Source organism: Thalassophryne amazonica, chromosome 8 (genome assembly GCF_902500255.1).
Source record: "Thalassophryne amazonica chromosome 8, fThaAma1.1, whole genome shotgun sequence".
NCBI lineage: Eukaryota > Metazoa > Chordata > Actinopteri > Batrachoidiformes > Batrachoididae > Thalassophryne > Thalassophryne amazonica.
Window position 1 is genome coordinate 111,042,554 of NC_047110.1, and position 12,905 is coordinate 111,055,458.

The 12,905-nt window shown below is 42.4% G+C and overlaps 1 protein-coding gene across 1 annotated transcript in view; it reads right to left on the minus strand.

The window, feature by feature from the left end:
- Window positions 1-12,905, minus strand: part of necab2 (N-terminal EF-hand calcium binding protein 2) — a 253,736-nt gene that overhangs the window by 168,014 nt on the left and 72,817 nt on the right. The window contains 1 exon segment of the mRNA XM_034177269.1: window positions 11,317-11,425. Within this exon segment, the coding sequence (XP_034033160.1) occupies window positions 11,317-11,425 (109 nt within the window).

The window sequence follows — 12,905 nt, forward strand, 5'->3', positions numbered from 1 at the left end:
AGACACCATGTTTCGAAGATTTGTGGGGCCAAGTACAATAACTTCAGTTTTATCTGAGTTTAAAAGCAGGAAATTAGAGGTCATCCATGTCTTTATGTCTGTAAGACAATCCTGCAGTTTAGCTAATTGGTGTGTGTCCTCTGGCTTCATGGATAGATAAAGCTGGTTATCATCTGCGTAACAATGAAAATTTAAGCAATGCTGTCTAATAATACTGCCTAAGGGAAGCATGTATAAAGTGAATAAAATTGGTCCTAGCACAGAACCTTGTGGAACTCCATAATTAACTTTAGTCTGTGAAGAAGATTCCCCATTTACATGAACAAATTGTAATCTATTAGATAAATATGATTCAAACCACCGCAGCGCAGTGACTTTAATACCTATGGCATGGAACTGGGATGCTTTGTTTTAATTAAACAGTCGGATTCCCCTGGTCCGCACCAGTTCCATGCCATAGGTAATCCTAACCAACCTTGACTATACTACACTATACAATATTATAATATGATGGCAGACGAAGGATTGAAAGCAGAAAATTTAGGTCTGATTTAACAGGTGCACCTTACAGCTCCGAGTCTGAGCACTGTGTAGAAAAAATATAAACGGTCAGGCTTTTAGTCACAGTAATGACTCCGGTCCCATATAAAATCCATTGTATACGCTGTTTACTACATGGCAAACAATACAAAAACTTTGGGACTTTTTTGTCCAGTGACTGCGACTTTCTTTTTTATACGATGACTGTTTTACTGTTTATGGGACTGAACAATAAATTTACCTCTCAAAGCTTTGACGATTACGTCACTTCCATCCCACACAGCTGACTTCATTTTCCCAAATTTTTCTTCTGTTCGGATCTGAAGGGAATCTGTACATCTTCAAGCCCTTGTTGTGTCTATTTGTGCCTCCAAATGCACAACAACCCGGCATTTTCAGCAAATAAATAAATAAATAAAATAGCTGGATTTCCATGCAGACAGATTAACAGTGAACGCAATTTTGAACCCAAGATGGCACCAGGAGTCACTTGATCGATTTTTTTTCTGACTTGTCATGTTGCTACTCTCTCAATTAAGGCACTCTAGTCTGAGCGGTCCAAGCGCTCTGAGCGGTCCAAGCGGTCTGAGAGATCCGAGAGGTCCGACAGTCTACTCGAAGCGTATTAAGAACGTCAGCAAGACGTTATTGCGTTACAGCGTGCAAAATTTTTTCCACACAACAAACCAGACAAAATAATCCATCAAAGCTGAACACCGTCGTGTGCACGTCATGTGCTATCTGGGCACTCCACCCACCTAGCAAACACAGCAAGAAACATACAACAGAGTTGGAAAAAAAGTTGTTGGGTCTCCCAAATGAATAAAACGCCCCCACCCCCCCCCTCTCTCTACATCGGTTTGGTTTTTGTTGTTGTGTTAAATTAGATGTAGCTTGAAATGAGCTTCTTTGTTAGGTTTATTATTATTATTTTCAAGTCACTCAAACCACCGCTATATGAGGTTAAAAATTTCAATTTTTCAATTTCAATTTATTTTCATTTATATAGCGCCAAATCACAACAGAGTTGCCTCAAAGCGCTTCATACAGGTAAGGTCTAACCTTACTAACCACCAGAGCAGCAGTGGTAAGGAAAAACTCCCTCTGAGGAAGAAACCTCAAGCAGACCAGACTCATAGGGGTGACCCTCTGCTTGGGCCATGATACAAACATAAATTACAGAACAATTCACAGAACAATTCACAGACGAATATGCAAGAATTGCTGTTGGTGCACAGGACAGTAGGATCGCCAACACAAATACAACTCCCATCTCTGGATGGAGCTGCACCTTAAACAAAGAGAAAAAACAGAATCAGGCATCAGAAAGACAAAAAATACTGTATAATTTGCCAGCATTAAACAACAAGAAAAACAGAGGAAATACTAAGATGATCGCCGGCCACTAGCCCTAAACTTCACTAAAAGATGCAGAATTTAGGTAAAGTTGAGGCCGCAGCCCACTCCAATTACTAATAAAGGAATTAAAAGAGTAAAAAGCGCAAAACAAAACTGTACCAGTATGCTAGCCATATGAAAGGGAAAATAAGTGCGTCTTAAGTCTGGACTTGAAAGTCTCCACAGAATCTGACTGTTTTATTAACGCAGGGAGATCATTCCACAAAACAGGGGCACAATAAGAGAAAGCTCTGTGACCCGCAGACTTTTTATTCACCCTGGGAACACACAGAAGTCCTGCACCCTGAGAACGCAGGGCCCGAGCTGGTACATAGGGCTTTACCAGGTCAGCCAGATAGGGAGGTGCAAGTCCATGAACAATTTTATAAACTAATAACAGTACTTTGAAATCCGATCTTGCAGCAACTGGAAGCCAGTGCAGGGACGCCAAAACAGGCGTAATGTGGTCCAACTTTCTGCTTTGTGTCAAAAGTCTGGCAGCAGCATTTTGAACCAGTTGAAGATCCCTAATCCTGGACTGCAGTAAGCCAGAAAATACAGCATTACAGTAGTCCAATCTAGAAGAGACAAATGCATGAATCAAAGTCTCAGCATCAGCCATAGACAGGATGGGACAAATCTTCGCTATATTTCGCAAATGGAAGAAAGCAGTCCTCGTAATGTCTCTAATGTGGAGATCAAAGGACAACGAAGGATCAAAAATTACTCCAAGGTTCCTCACTTTATCCATATGATGTATAACACATGAACCTAAGCTAAGCGCTAGCTGATCAAATTGATGCTGATACCTCGCTGGACCAAGAACCATAACTTCAGTCTTATCAGAATTTAAAAGTAGGAAGTTACTAGACATCCAATGTCTTACTGATGCAAGGCAATCTTCCAAAGATTTTATGTAAATGAGATCACCAGCAGTTATTGGCATGTACAATTGAGTCGTTGAGGGGGTCGTTTTGACCCTTGGGGTTTTTCTGTAATTATTGTATGGCTTTTGCCTTACAATATAAAGTGCCTTGGGGCAACTGTTTGTTGTGATTTGGCGCTATATAAATAAAATTGATTTGATTTGAGTGTCATCAGCATAGCAATGAAAGGAAATCCCAAAGCGCCACAGTATATTCCCAAGGGGTGCTACATAAAGGGAAAAAAAGTAGGGGGCCTAAAACGGATCTCTGCGGAACCCCAAACTTCATGTCCCTACGATCAGAGGAGGTGCCATTACACAATACACAGTAAGAACGACTGAACAGGTATGATGTCAACCATGCAAGAGCAGTTCCAGTAATCCCAAAGTGATTCTCCAGCCTACTGAGTAAAATATGATGATCCACAGTATCAAACGCAGCACTAAGATCCAGCAGCACCAAGACTGTAGTGGTATCTGAGTCCATTGCTCGCAAAAGGTCATTCACTACTTTAGTAAGTGCTGTCTCTGTGGAGTGATATTTTCTAAAAGCAGACTGCAGTGGCTCAAAAATATTATTCTCAGTGAGGTAGTCCACGAGCTGTCGTGAAACCACTTTTTCACGGATTTTAGAATAAAATGATAGATTTGATATCGGTCTATAACACTATGTAACAAATTTTTATTTTTGTTGTGTTCCTGGGTACACAGTGTGTTTTCCTAACCTGTGCCTTAAATAAATAGAAAATAGCTGTTATTCCACAGAAACTTTGCTTCTGTGATCAGGACAATGATATTTTGAAATTTGTCTGTTTTCAAGAATATTCTCGATTCGCCTTCACTACTACTGAGTAGTCTTCTAGAATATTCTTTAACTGCTAGAACTGTCCAGAATTTTGTAGAAGTTTCCAGAATTATCTAGAAATTTCAAGAAACTTTTAGAACTTTCTAGAACGTTAAAAAAAATAAAATCAAAGTTTGTGCTGAATGTAGTCATTTTTCCATAGACTTTAGACATAAGCAGTTGAAATATAACACTTAGAAGCCAGGAACAAAAATTGTGTTACATAGTGTTATTTTTCAATACACTAGGGTCGAGATTGGATTTCTTAGGTAATGGTTTAATCACTGCAGAGTTGAAACATTTAGGAACAGATCCAGAAGTTAATGAGAGATTTATCATTTCCAGCACAGTCGGTCCAAGAGTGGGCCACAGGTCCTCAAACAGTTCTGTTGGTATAGGATCAAATAAACAGGTTGTGCTTTTAGTAGACGTCATGAGCTTCGTCAGCGCGCCTAGCGAGATACCATCAAAATCTGTAAGTCTGGGTAACACCTCAGTGGGCGCATCCACCTCCATAGCAGTATGCGGTGGCTGGACTAAAGCCTGCTGAGATATGCTCAACCTAATATCCTCAATTTTCTTCTCGAAATAGTCCAAGAAGTCCTGTGCTGAAAAGGGAGAGTGAATAACAGGTGGCTGTCCATGAATAAGAAATGCTACAGTTTCAAACAAAAACTTTGAGTTATGCTTGTTTTTACTGATCAAATCAGAATAATAGGCACGCTTTGTAGCCAGTAGTGCTTGCTTATAATCTAAGACAGCATCACACCATGCAAGGTGGAACACCTCTTATTTAGAACTACGCCATTTCCGTTCCAAACCTTGAGCCCTCTGCCTAAGGTCACGCAAGTAACCATTGAACCAAGGCGACTGCGCCCTGGGAAGGCATGGCCTTAAAAAAGGTGGTGCAACCAACAAGACAAACATGATAATATGGTGCTGAACAGGGAATATTCAGGTCTAATCTGCCCTCTGGTGGATGTACTTTTAACACACTAGGCACAGCGGTGGCGTACGTAGGCAGACGCCAACAAAGTCCCGCTGTTGTGAGAATGTAAAAGCTGCTTTCAGCTTAATGTATCACTCTTGGTTTCAAGTTTAATGAAGCAGGCAAACATCAGAGAGGCGCTTCACACAGGAATGAGTGACAGATGAGAGATGTGGGAGCGGCGCAGAAGAATACAGTGGATGAAAATGAGAACAGCTGAGCACGACCGAGATAGAATGCTAAAAACAATGCGACAGCGTGAAGGAGTGACAGGCAGAGGAAAGGAAGCAGGACGGTGCTCCGTCTCTGCCTGTTCTATACCTCCTCAACATCCATCAGCTCCCTGCTGCGGGAGGACAAATGTGCCGTCACGCCGGCTTTATTCTGACCAATCAATCATCTTACATAAAGTCACATGATGAGCCTGAAGTCTGGCAAACAGGTTCAGATTCTGCTCAGTAAGAAGCTTTCTGACTGTCTGACTGTGGTGAATAACAGAGTTTGGAGCTGGACAGTCCAGATATGGACTTACAATTGGGGTTGGGGGGGGCGGATTTCTCAACTAATGGCCGGGCTGCTCAAGGATTTATATATTGAACCTAATTCAATTTACATCAAACCTAAAAGGTCAGCTTTTGTTCTGCTCCATTTGGTTTTATTCAAGGTGCTGCAGGATCGTTGGGCTGCATAAAATAAGAGTCAGATCGCAGTGTGTCAGCACACTTATCCCGATTACAGGCTGGACGAGCCCACTGGCCGCTTACACAGCATCAATAAATTGATTTAATGAGAGCCAATCAGTGTTCAAGGAAGCAGTCGTATTATTGAGGCTAATATCCTGAAGCGTCAGGTTGATTTAACTAAAATAAGGTGAGGAAGCAAAGAAGGGGAGAGAGAGAGAGAGAGAGAGAGAGAGAGAGAGAGAGAGAGAGAGAGAGAGAAAGTAGACTATCAGGCTGGATGGTCAGGAATGGCAGGACACAAATGCACGGCTCAAACAGACAGCTCTGGTTTTCAGAAGACTTTATGATTGTGGTTAGCGGAAGTCGGTACATGAGTAAACAGTCCAGAAAAAGCAACAGTACAAAAATCATCAGGCAAACAGGTGTGGTCAAAGCAACAGGCTGGAGGTCAGGTACACACAAGGAGGCAGGCAGGACTATAGAACACAGATACAGAGCTGGAATGAAGGCACAAGGCACAACAAAACACACTCAGTGACCTTATATAACCACAGGTGGCAATCAGCAAATCAGAAACAGGTGTGCATGGAAAGTACCAGAAGAGAGAGAGAGAAGAGTAACAGAGACAGACAAACTCAAGCAGAAAAACCCAGCAAGAGCATAAACAAACCAGAACCAATGAAATACACAAAAATGACAGAACAAAATCAATCAATCAATCAATCAATCAATTTTTTTATATAGCGCCAAATCACAACAAACAGTTGCCCCAAGGCGCTTTATATTGTAAGGCAAGGCCATACAATAATTATGTAAAACCCCAACGGTCAAAACGACCCCCTGTGAGCAAGCACTTGGCTACAGTGGGAAGGAAAAACTCCCTTTTAACAGGAAGAAACCTCCAGCAGAACCAGGCTCAGGGAGGGGCAGTCTTCTGCTGGGACTGGTTGGGGCTGAGGGAGAGAACCAGGAAAAAGACATGCTGTGGAGGGGAGCAGAGATCAATCACTAATGATTAAATGCAGAGTGGTGCATACAGAGCAAAAAGAGAAAGAAACACTCAGTGCATCATGGGAACCCCCCAGCAGTCTAAATCTATAGCAGCAAAACTAAGGGATGGTTCAGGGTCACCTGATCCAGCCCTAACTATAAGCTTTAGCAAAAAGGAAAGTTTTAAGCCTAATCTTAAAAGTAGAGAGGGTATCTGTCTCCCTGATCTGAATTGGGAGCTGGTTCCACAGGAGAGGAGCCTGAAAGCTGAAGGCTCTGCCTCCCATTCTACTCTTACAAACCCTAGGAACTACAAGTAAGCCTGCAGTCTGCAGTCTGTAAAAATAAAACAGACAACCAAAACCAAAAACTAAACTCCTGACAAAGACAATGCTGCTCTTCTTCTCTCATTTTGTCTTAATGACCCCGTTTATACCCAACATTAAAATGTGTCTGGAATCCAGATTGTACAGAGCATCTAGAAAGTTCTCACAGCACTGCACTTTTCCACACTTTTTTATGTTACTGCCTTATTCCAAAATGGATGAAATTCATTTTCCCCCTCAAAATAAGACACACAACACCCCACAATGACAATGTGAAAAAAGGGAGGGTTCAATTTTTGCAAATTTATTAAAAATAAAAAGAAATCACATGTACATAAGTATTCACAGCCTTTGTTATGAAGCTCAAAATTGAGCTCAGGTGTCCCCTGTTTCCACTGATCATCCTTGAGATGTTTCTACAGCTTAACTGGAGTCCACCTAGAGTAAATTCAGTTGATTGGACATGATTTGGAAAGACACACACGTCTACATATAAGGTCCCACAGTTGACAGTCAGAGCACAAACCAAGCATGAAGTCAAAGGAATTGTCTGTAGACCTCCGAGACAGGATTGTCTGGAGGCACAAATCTGGGGAAGGGGACAGAAAACTTTCTGCTGCTTTGAAGGTCCCGATGAACACAGTGGCCTCCATCATCTGTAAATGGAAGAAGTTCAGATCCACCAGGACTCTTCCTAGAGCTGGCCGCACATCTAAACTGAGTGATCAGGGGAGAAGGACCTTAGTCAGGATGGTGACCAAGAACCTGATGGTCACTCTGTCAGAGCTCCAGCATTCCTCTGTGAAGAGAGGAGAACCTTCCAGAAGGACAACCATCTCTGCAGCAAGCCACCAATCAGGCCTGTATGGTGGAGTGGACAGACAGAAGCCACTCCTTAGTAAAAGGCACATGGCAGCCCACCCGGAGTTTGACAAAAAGCACCTGAAGGACTCTCAGACCAGGAGAAACAAAATTCTCTGCTCTGATGATACAAAGATTGAACTCTTTGGCATCATATTTGGAGGAAACCAGGCACCATCCCTACAGTGAAGCATGATCAATCAATCAATCAATTTTTTTTATATAGCGCCAAATCACAACAAACAGTTGCCCCAAGGCGCTTTATATTGTAAGGCAAGGCCATACAATAATTATGTAAAACCCCAACGGTCAAAACGACCCCCTGTGAGCAAGCACTTGGCTACAGTGGGAAGGAAAAACTCCCTTTTAACAGGAAGAAACCTCCAGCAGAACCAGGCTCAGGGAGGGGCAGTCACAGCATGATGGTGGCAGCATCATGCTGTGGGGATGTTTTTCAGCAGCAGGAACTGGGAGACTAGTCAGGACTGAGGGAAAGATGAATGCAGCAATGTACAGAGACATCCTGGATGAAAACCTGCTCCAGAGCGCTCTTAACCTCAGACTGGGGCGACAGTTCATGTTTCAGCAGGACAATGACCCTAAACACACAGCCAAGATATCAAAGGAGTGGCTTCAGGACAACTCTGTGAATGTCCTTGAGTGGTCCGGCCAGAGCCCAGACCTGAATCTGACTGAACATCTCTGGAGAGATCTGAAAATGTCTGTGCACCGACACTCCCCATCCAACCTGATGGAGCTTGAGAGGTGCTGCAAAGAGGAATAGACCAAACTGCCCAAAGATAGGTGCACCAAGCTTGTAGCATCATATTCAAGAAGACTTGAGGCTGTAATTGCTGTCAAAGGTGCATCAAAGTATTGAGCAAAGGGTGTGAATACTTGTAAAAACCTCAAAAAACAAACAAACAAACAAAAAACCCTGGCAGTGAATTCATCCTATTGAGGTTTCAAATCCTACAAAATCTTGTGAGATCTCAGAGAGGTGGCTTTCAATGCAAGATGTATATTACATTATGATAGATAGATAGCTAGATAGCTAGATAGATAGATAGCTAGATAGATAGATTGTTGGGAAAGTGTAGTGACACGGACCCACAACAGGGGGCGCAAATGAATGGTCAATAGATGAGCCAAAATAACAATTTAATGTTGTGAATGTGCACAACGAACATACAGACAATCTCAGAATATCATAACAGTCAATACACAAAGGTGACGTGTGGGCAGGCTCGAGGATAGAAGACGTCTGTCCTGAGGAGAGCCGGAATCACACGATTTCCGCCACCCCAGAACCTGGTGAATACTGGAGCCGCCAAGTCCCGAATTCCCAGGTGATCACCGTCCCCGACTGTTGGATCTGGTACTGCTGGCGAAGAACAAAGACAGTCAAGTGTGGGTGTGTGTACACCCAGTAACAATAACGGTGGGAATGCCACCTCCACCTCACACTCAGCGCGTTGCAGCGGTCTCAGCTGAAAAGGAGCGCCGTCTTGCACAGCCTCCTCAAAAACGACCGGTTCTCCTGCAAACACTCACAATAAACAGATTTACAAAAGGCTGAGGATATTACCTCCAATGAAGTATGATATCTCGGCAACGAGGTGGGGATGACGTCTGGTCTTTATGGAGTGAGATGATGTTGAGTAGATGGGTGACAGCTGTCAAGAGGTAATGAGCGACAGCTGTCACCCCCGGCTGTGTCCATGGCGGCAGCGCCCTCTCGTGCCTGAAGCCCGCACTTCAGGCAGAGCGCCCACTGGTGGTGGGCCAGCAGTACCTCCTCTTCTGGCGGCCCACACACAACATAGATAGATAGATAGATAGATAGATAGATAGATAGATAGATAGATAGATAGATAGATAGATAGATAGATAGATAGATAGATAGATAGATAGAACCCCAATTCCAATGAAGTTGGAACGTTGTGTAAAATGTAAATAAAACAGAATACAATGATTTTCAAATCCTCTTCAACCTATATTCAATTGAATACACCACAAAGGCAAGATATTTAATGTTCAAACTGATAAACCTTGTTGTTTTTCTGCAAATATTTGCTCATTTTGAAATGGATGCCTGCAACACGTTTCAAAAAAGTTGGGACGGGGCAACAAAAGACTGGCAAAGTTGATGAATGCTCAAAGAACACCTAATTGGAAACATGTGAGTTTCATGATTGGGTATAAAAGGAGCATCCCCAAAAGGCTCAGCCATTCACAAACAAAGATGGGGTGAGGATCACCACTTTGTGAACAACTGCATGAAAAAATAGTCCGACAATTTAAGAACAATGTTTTTCAACATTCAATTGCAAGGAATTTAGGGATTCCATCATCTACAGTCCATAATATAATCAGAAAATTCAGAGAATCTGGAGAACTTTCTACACGTAAGCGGCAGGCCAAAAACCAACATTGAATGCCCGTGACCTTCGATCCCTCAGGCGGCACTGCATTAAAAACCAACATCATTGTGTAAAGGATCTTACCGCGTGGGCTCAGGAACACTTCAGAAAACCATTGTCAGTTAACACAGTTCGTCGCTACATCTACAAGTGCAAGTTAAAACTCTACCATGCAAAGCGAAAGCCATATATCAACAACATCCAGAAACACCGCCGCCTTCTCTGGACCCGAGCTCATTTGAAATGGACAGACGCAAAGTGGAAAAGTGTGCTGTGGTCTGATGAGTCCACATTTCAAATTGTTTTGGAAATCATGGACGTCGTGTCCTCTGGACAAAAGAGGAAAAAGACCATACAGATTGTTACCAGTGCAAAGTTCAAAAGCCAGCATCTGTGAAGGTATGGGGGTGCGTTAGAGCCCATGGCATGGGCAACTTACACATCTGTGATGGAAGACAATGCAAGACAATGCCAAGCCACATTCTGCACGTGTTACAAGAGCATGGCTTCGTAGTAAAAGAGTGCAGGTACTAGACTGGCCTGCCTGCAGTCCAGACCTGTGGCCCATTGAAAATGTGTGGCGCATTATGAAGCGCAAAATACGACAATGGAGACCCCGGACTGTTGAACAACTGAAGTCGTACATCAAGCAAGAATGGGAAATAATTCCACCTACAAAGCTTCAACAATTAGTGTCCTCAGTTCCCAAACACTTATTGAGTGTTGTTAGAAGGAAAGGTGATGTAACACAGTGGTAAACATACCACTGTCCCAGCTTTTTAGAAACATGTTGCAGGCATCCATTTCAAAATGAGCAAATATTTGCACAAACGTTTATCAGTTTGAACATGAAATATCTTGTCTTTGTGGTGTATTCAATTAAATATAGGTTGAAGAGGATTTGCAAATCATTGTATTCTGTTTTTATTTACATTTTACACAACGTCCCAACTTCATTGGAAGTGGGGTTGTCGATATAATTGTTATTATGGTTTAACGGGTATCGAGTCACTTCCTTTAATCTAACCTCATTTCAGATGTAGAGGTGGTGTGGTGAGCAGCAGCTTTTCTCACACCAGGTACAGAAACAAGTCATTTCTTAAAAGTCATGGTTTTTTTTTTGACAGTGCACACATGCACGTGCATGCGCATGCACGCAAACATAACCCTCGTGCAGCTGTGTGCACGTCTCTGCTTCCACATAAGTGAATACAAGATCACAAACAGACGTCACAGCACATTAAACACACATGCGTGCAGATCAGCATATTCATCCCACCTAACACTGTAGCCCCGTTCAATGCCACACACACACACACACACACGTGCAGTGCTCACCTGGTGTTGTCGGAGTCGATGGTGTGAAACAGCTTTTCCAGCTCTTCCTCGTTGAGCGTGCCATCTGAGAAGAAAGCCTGGAACTCATCCAGAGAAAGCTTTCCATCATCTGCAGGAGACACAAAGTCATCATCAGCTCAATTAACGAGGTCGGATTTCCACCTGAGTCTGTGTGTAGCTTTGTTAGCAGCAGTGCACAACACACACACACACACACACACACACACATACACACACACACACACACACACAGTCAGTGACCACGAAAGTGGCTGAAACTGTTGGGTCTGACCCAGTAAAGAAGCTATTCAAGGGCCAACCGTGTTTCGGTGGATGTTTTGCCATCGCCAGGTGGCAGTGTTTTAATTTTACTCTCAACTCATTTGGAATATGCAAATTTGTAGAACTTTCTATGATTTCACTGGAAAATTTGTCAGAAACTGAAGCATCAATAAAATTAACAAACCCATGACTCAAATTCTGAGGCCAGAGAATAGATGTTGGTATTAAATTTTTGCAGGGACCCCAAGTTTCTCTTTGATGCAACTTTCCAATACCCGATTATGTATAATTCTGGGGAAAAGCCATCAAACAAACAAACAAAAACAATGAGATAAACAATTAGGCCATGAAAATGTGTGTAATTAGCTGTAGAGTGTAGGGACCAATCGGCAAAATTTTGAACATGTTAAAAAAAAATTGTGATGTTTTCATACATCATGATCCACAACAGTGAAATCGGATAAAATCCATGCAGATAAAGAGAGTAACATGACTGATTTACTTAAATTGTATAGATAGCTTTGGTTTATATTTCATTAATGCATTTTGAAATACGAATCAGAAATTATTTCTACTTGAATGTGAATTTGACTGCTCAGTTTTTTTAATGCCAGTCTACAATTAAGGGCTGAGAATTAAAATACAATGCAGATTGTTTTCTGTTTTGGAGCAGAACGACCTCCCTGACTGGAACACTCACTGTTTGCTGACTTCTTGGAATCTCCTCTGGAAATATAATACTGTATATATCTATAATCCCATGAAAGAGATGCTGTCCTCTTCAGCAGAAGACAGTTTTCCAATGTTAACAGATACATTTGTTAGCTTTTTTAGGATTGTGCTGCTATAAGCACAGACATTAGTGCAGACACTGCACACAGTGCTGTTGTGAGCAGGCCCAGCAGCTCTTGTGTCATGGGGGTGTGTTCAATGTCGTTTGTAATCAGCATTATCCGGGTGTATAATCATGTATAATAGTATGACACAAATTTGGATTACTGTTGTAGACAATGGTGCCAGATTTCCTCACGTTTGGAATGTGGATGTCAATCGGGGCCAGGAATCTGCAACGGGAGGCCAGCTCAACAGATATACTTAACAGAATAGAAATAATCGCAGTTGAATATGTTTCAAAAAAGAAAGTATTTAGTATATTGGAGTAATTTCACACCAAAATCAAGACTACACAAATCTGCCTGGTGGTTTGAGATGTAGCTGTGCACTGTCTGAGTGTGTGTGTGTGTGTGTGTGTGTGTGTGTGTGTGTGTGTGTGTGTGTGTGTGTGTGTGTGTGTGTGTGTGGCCGGG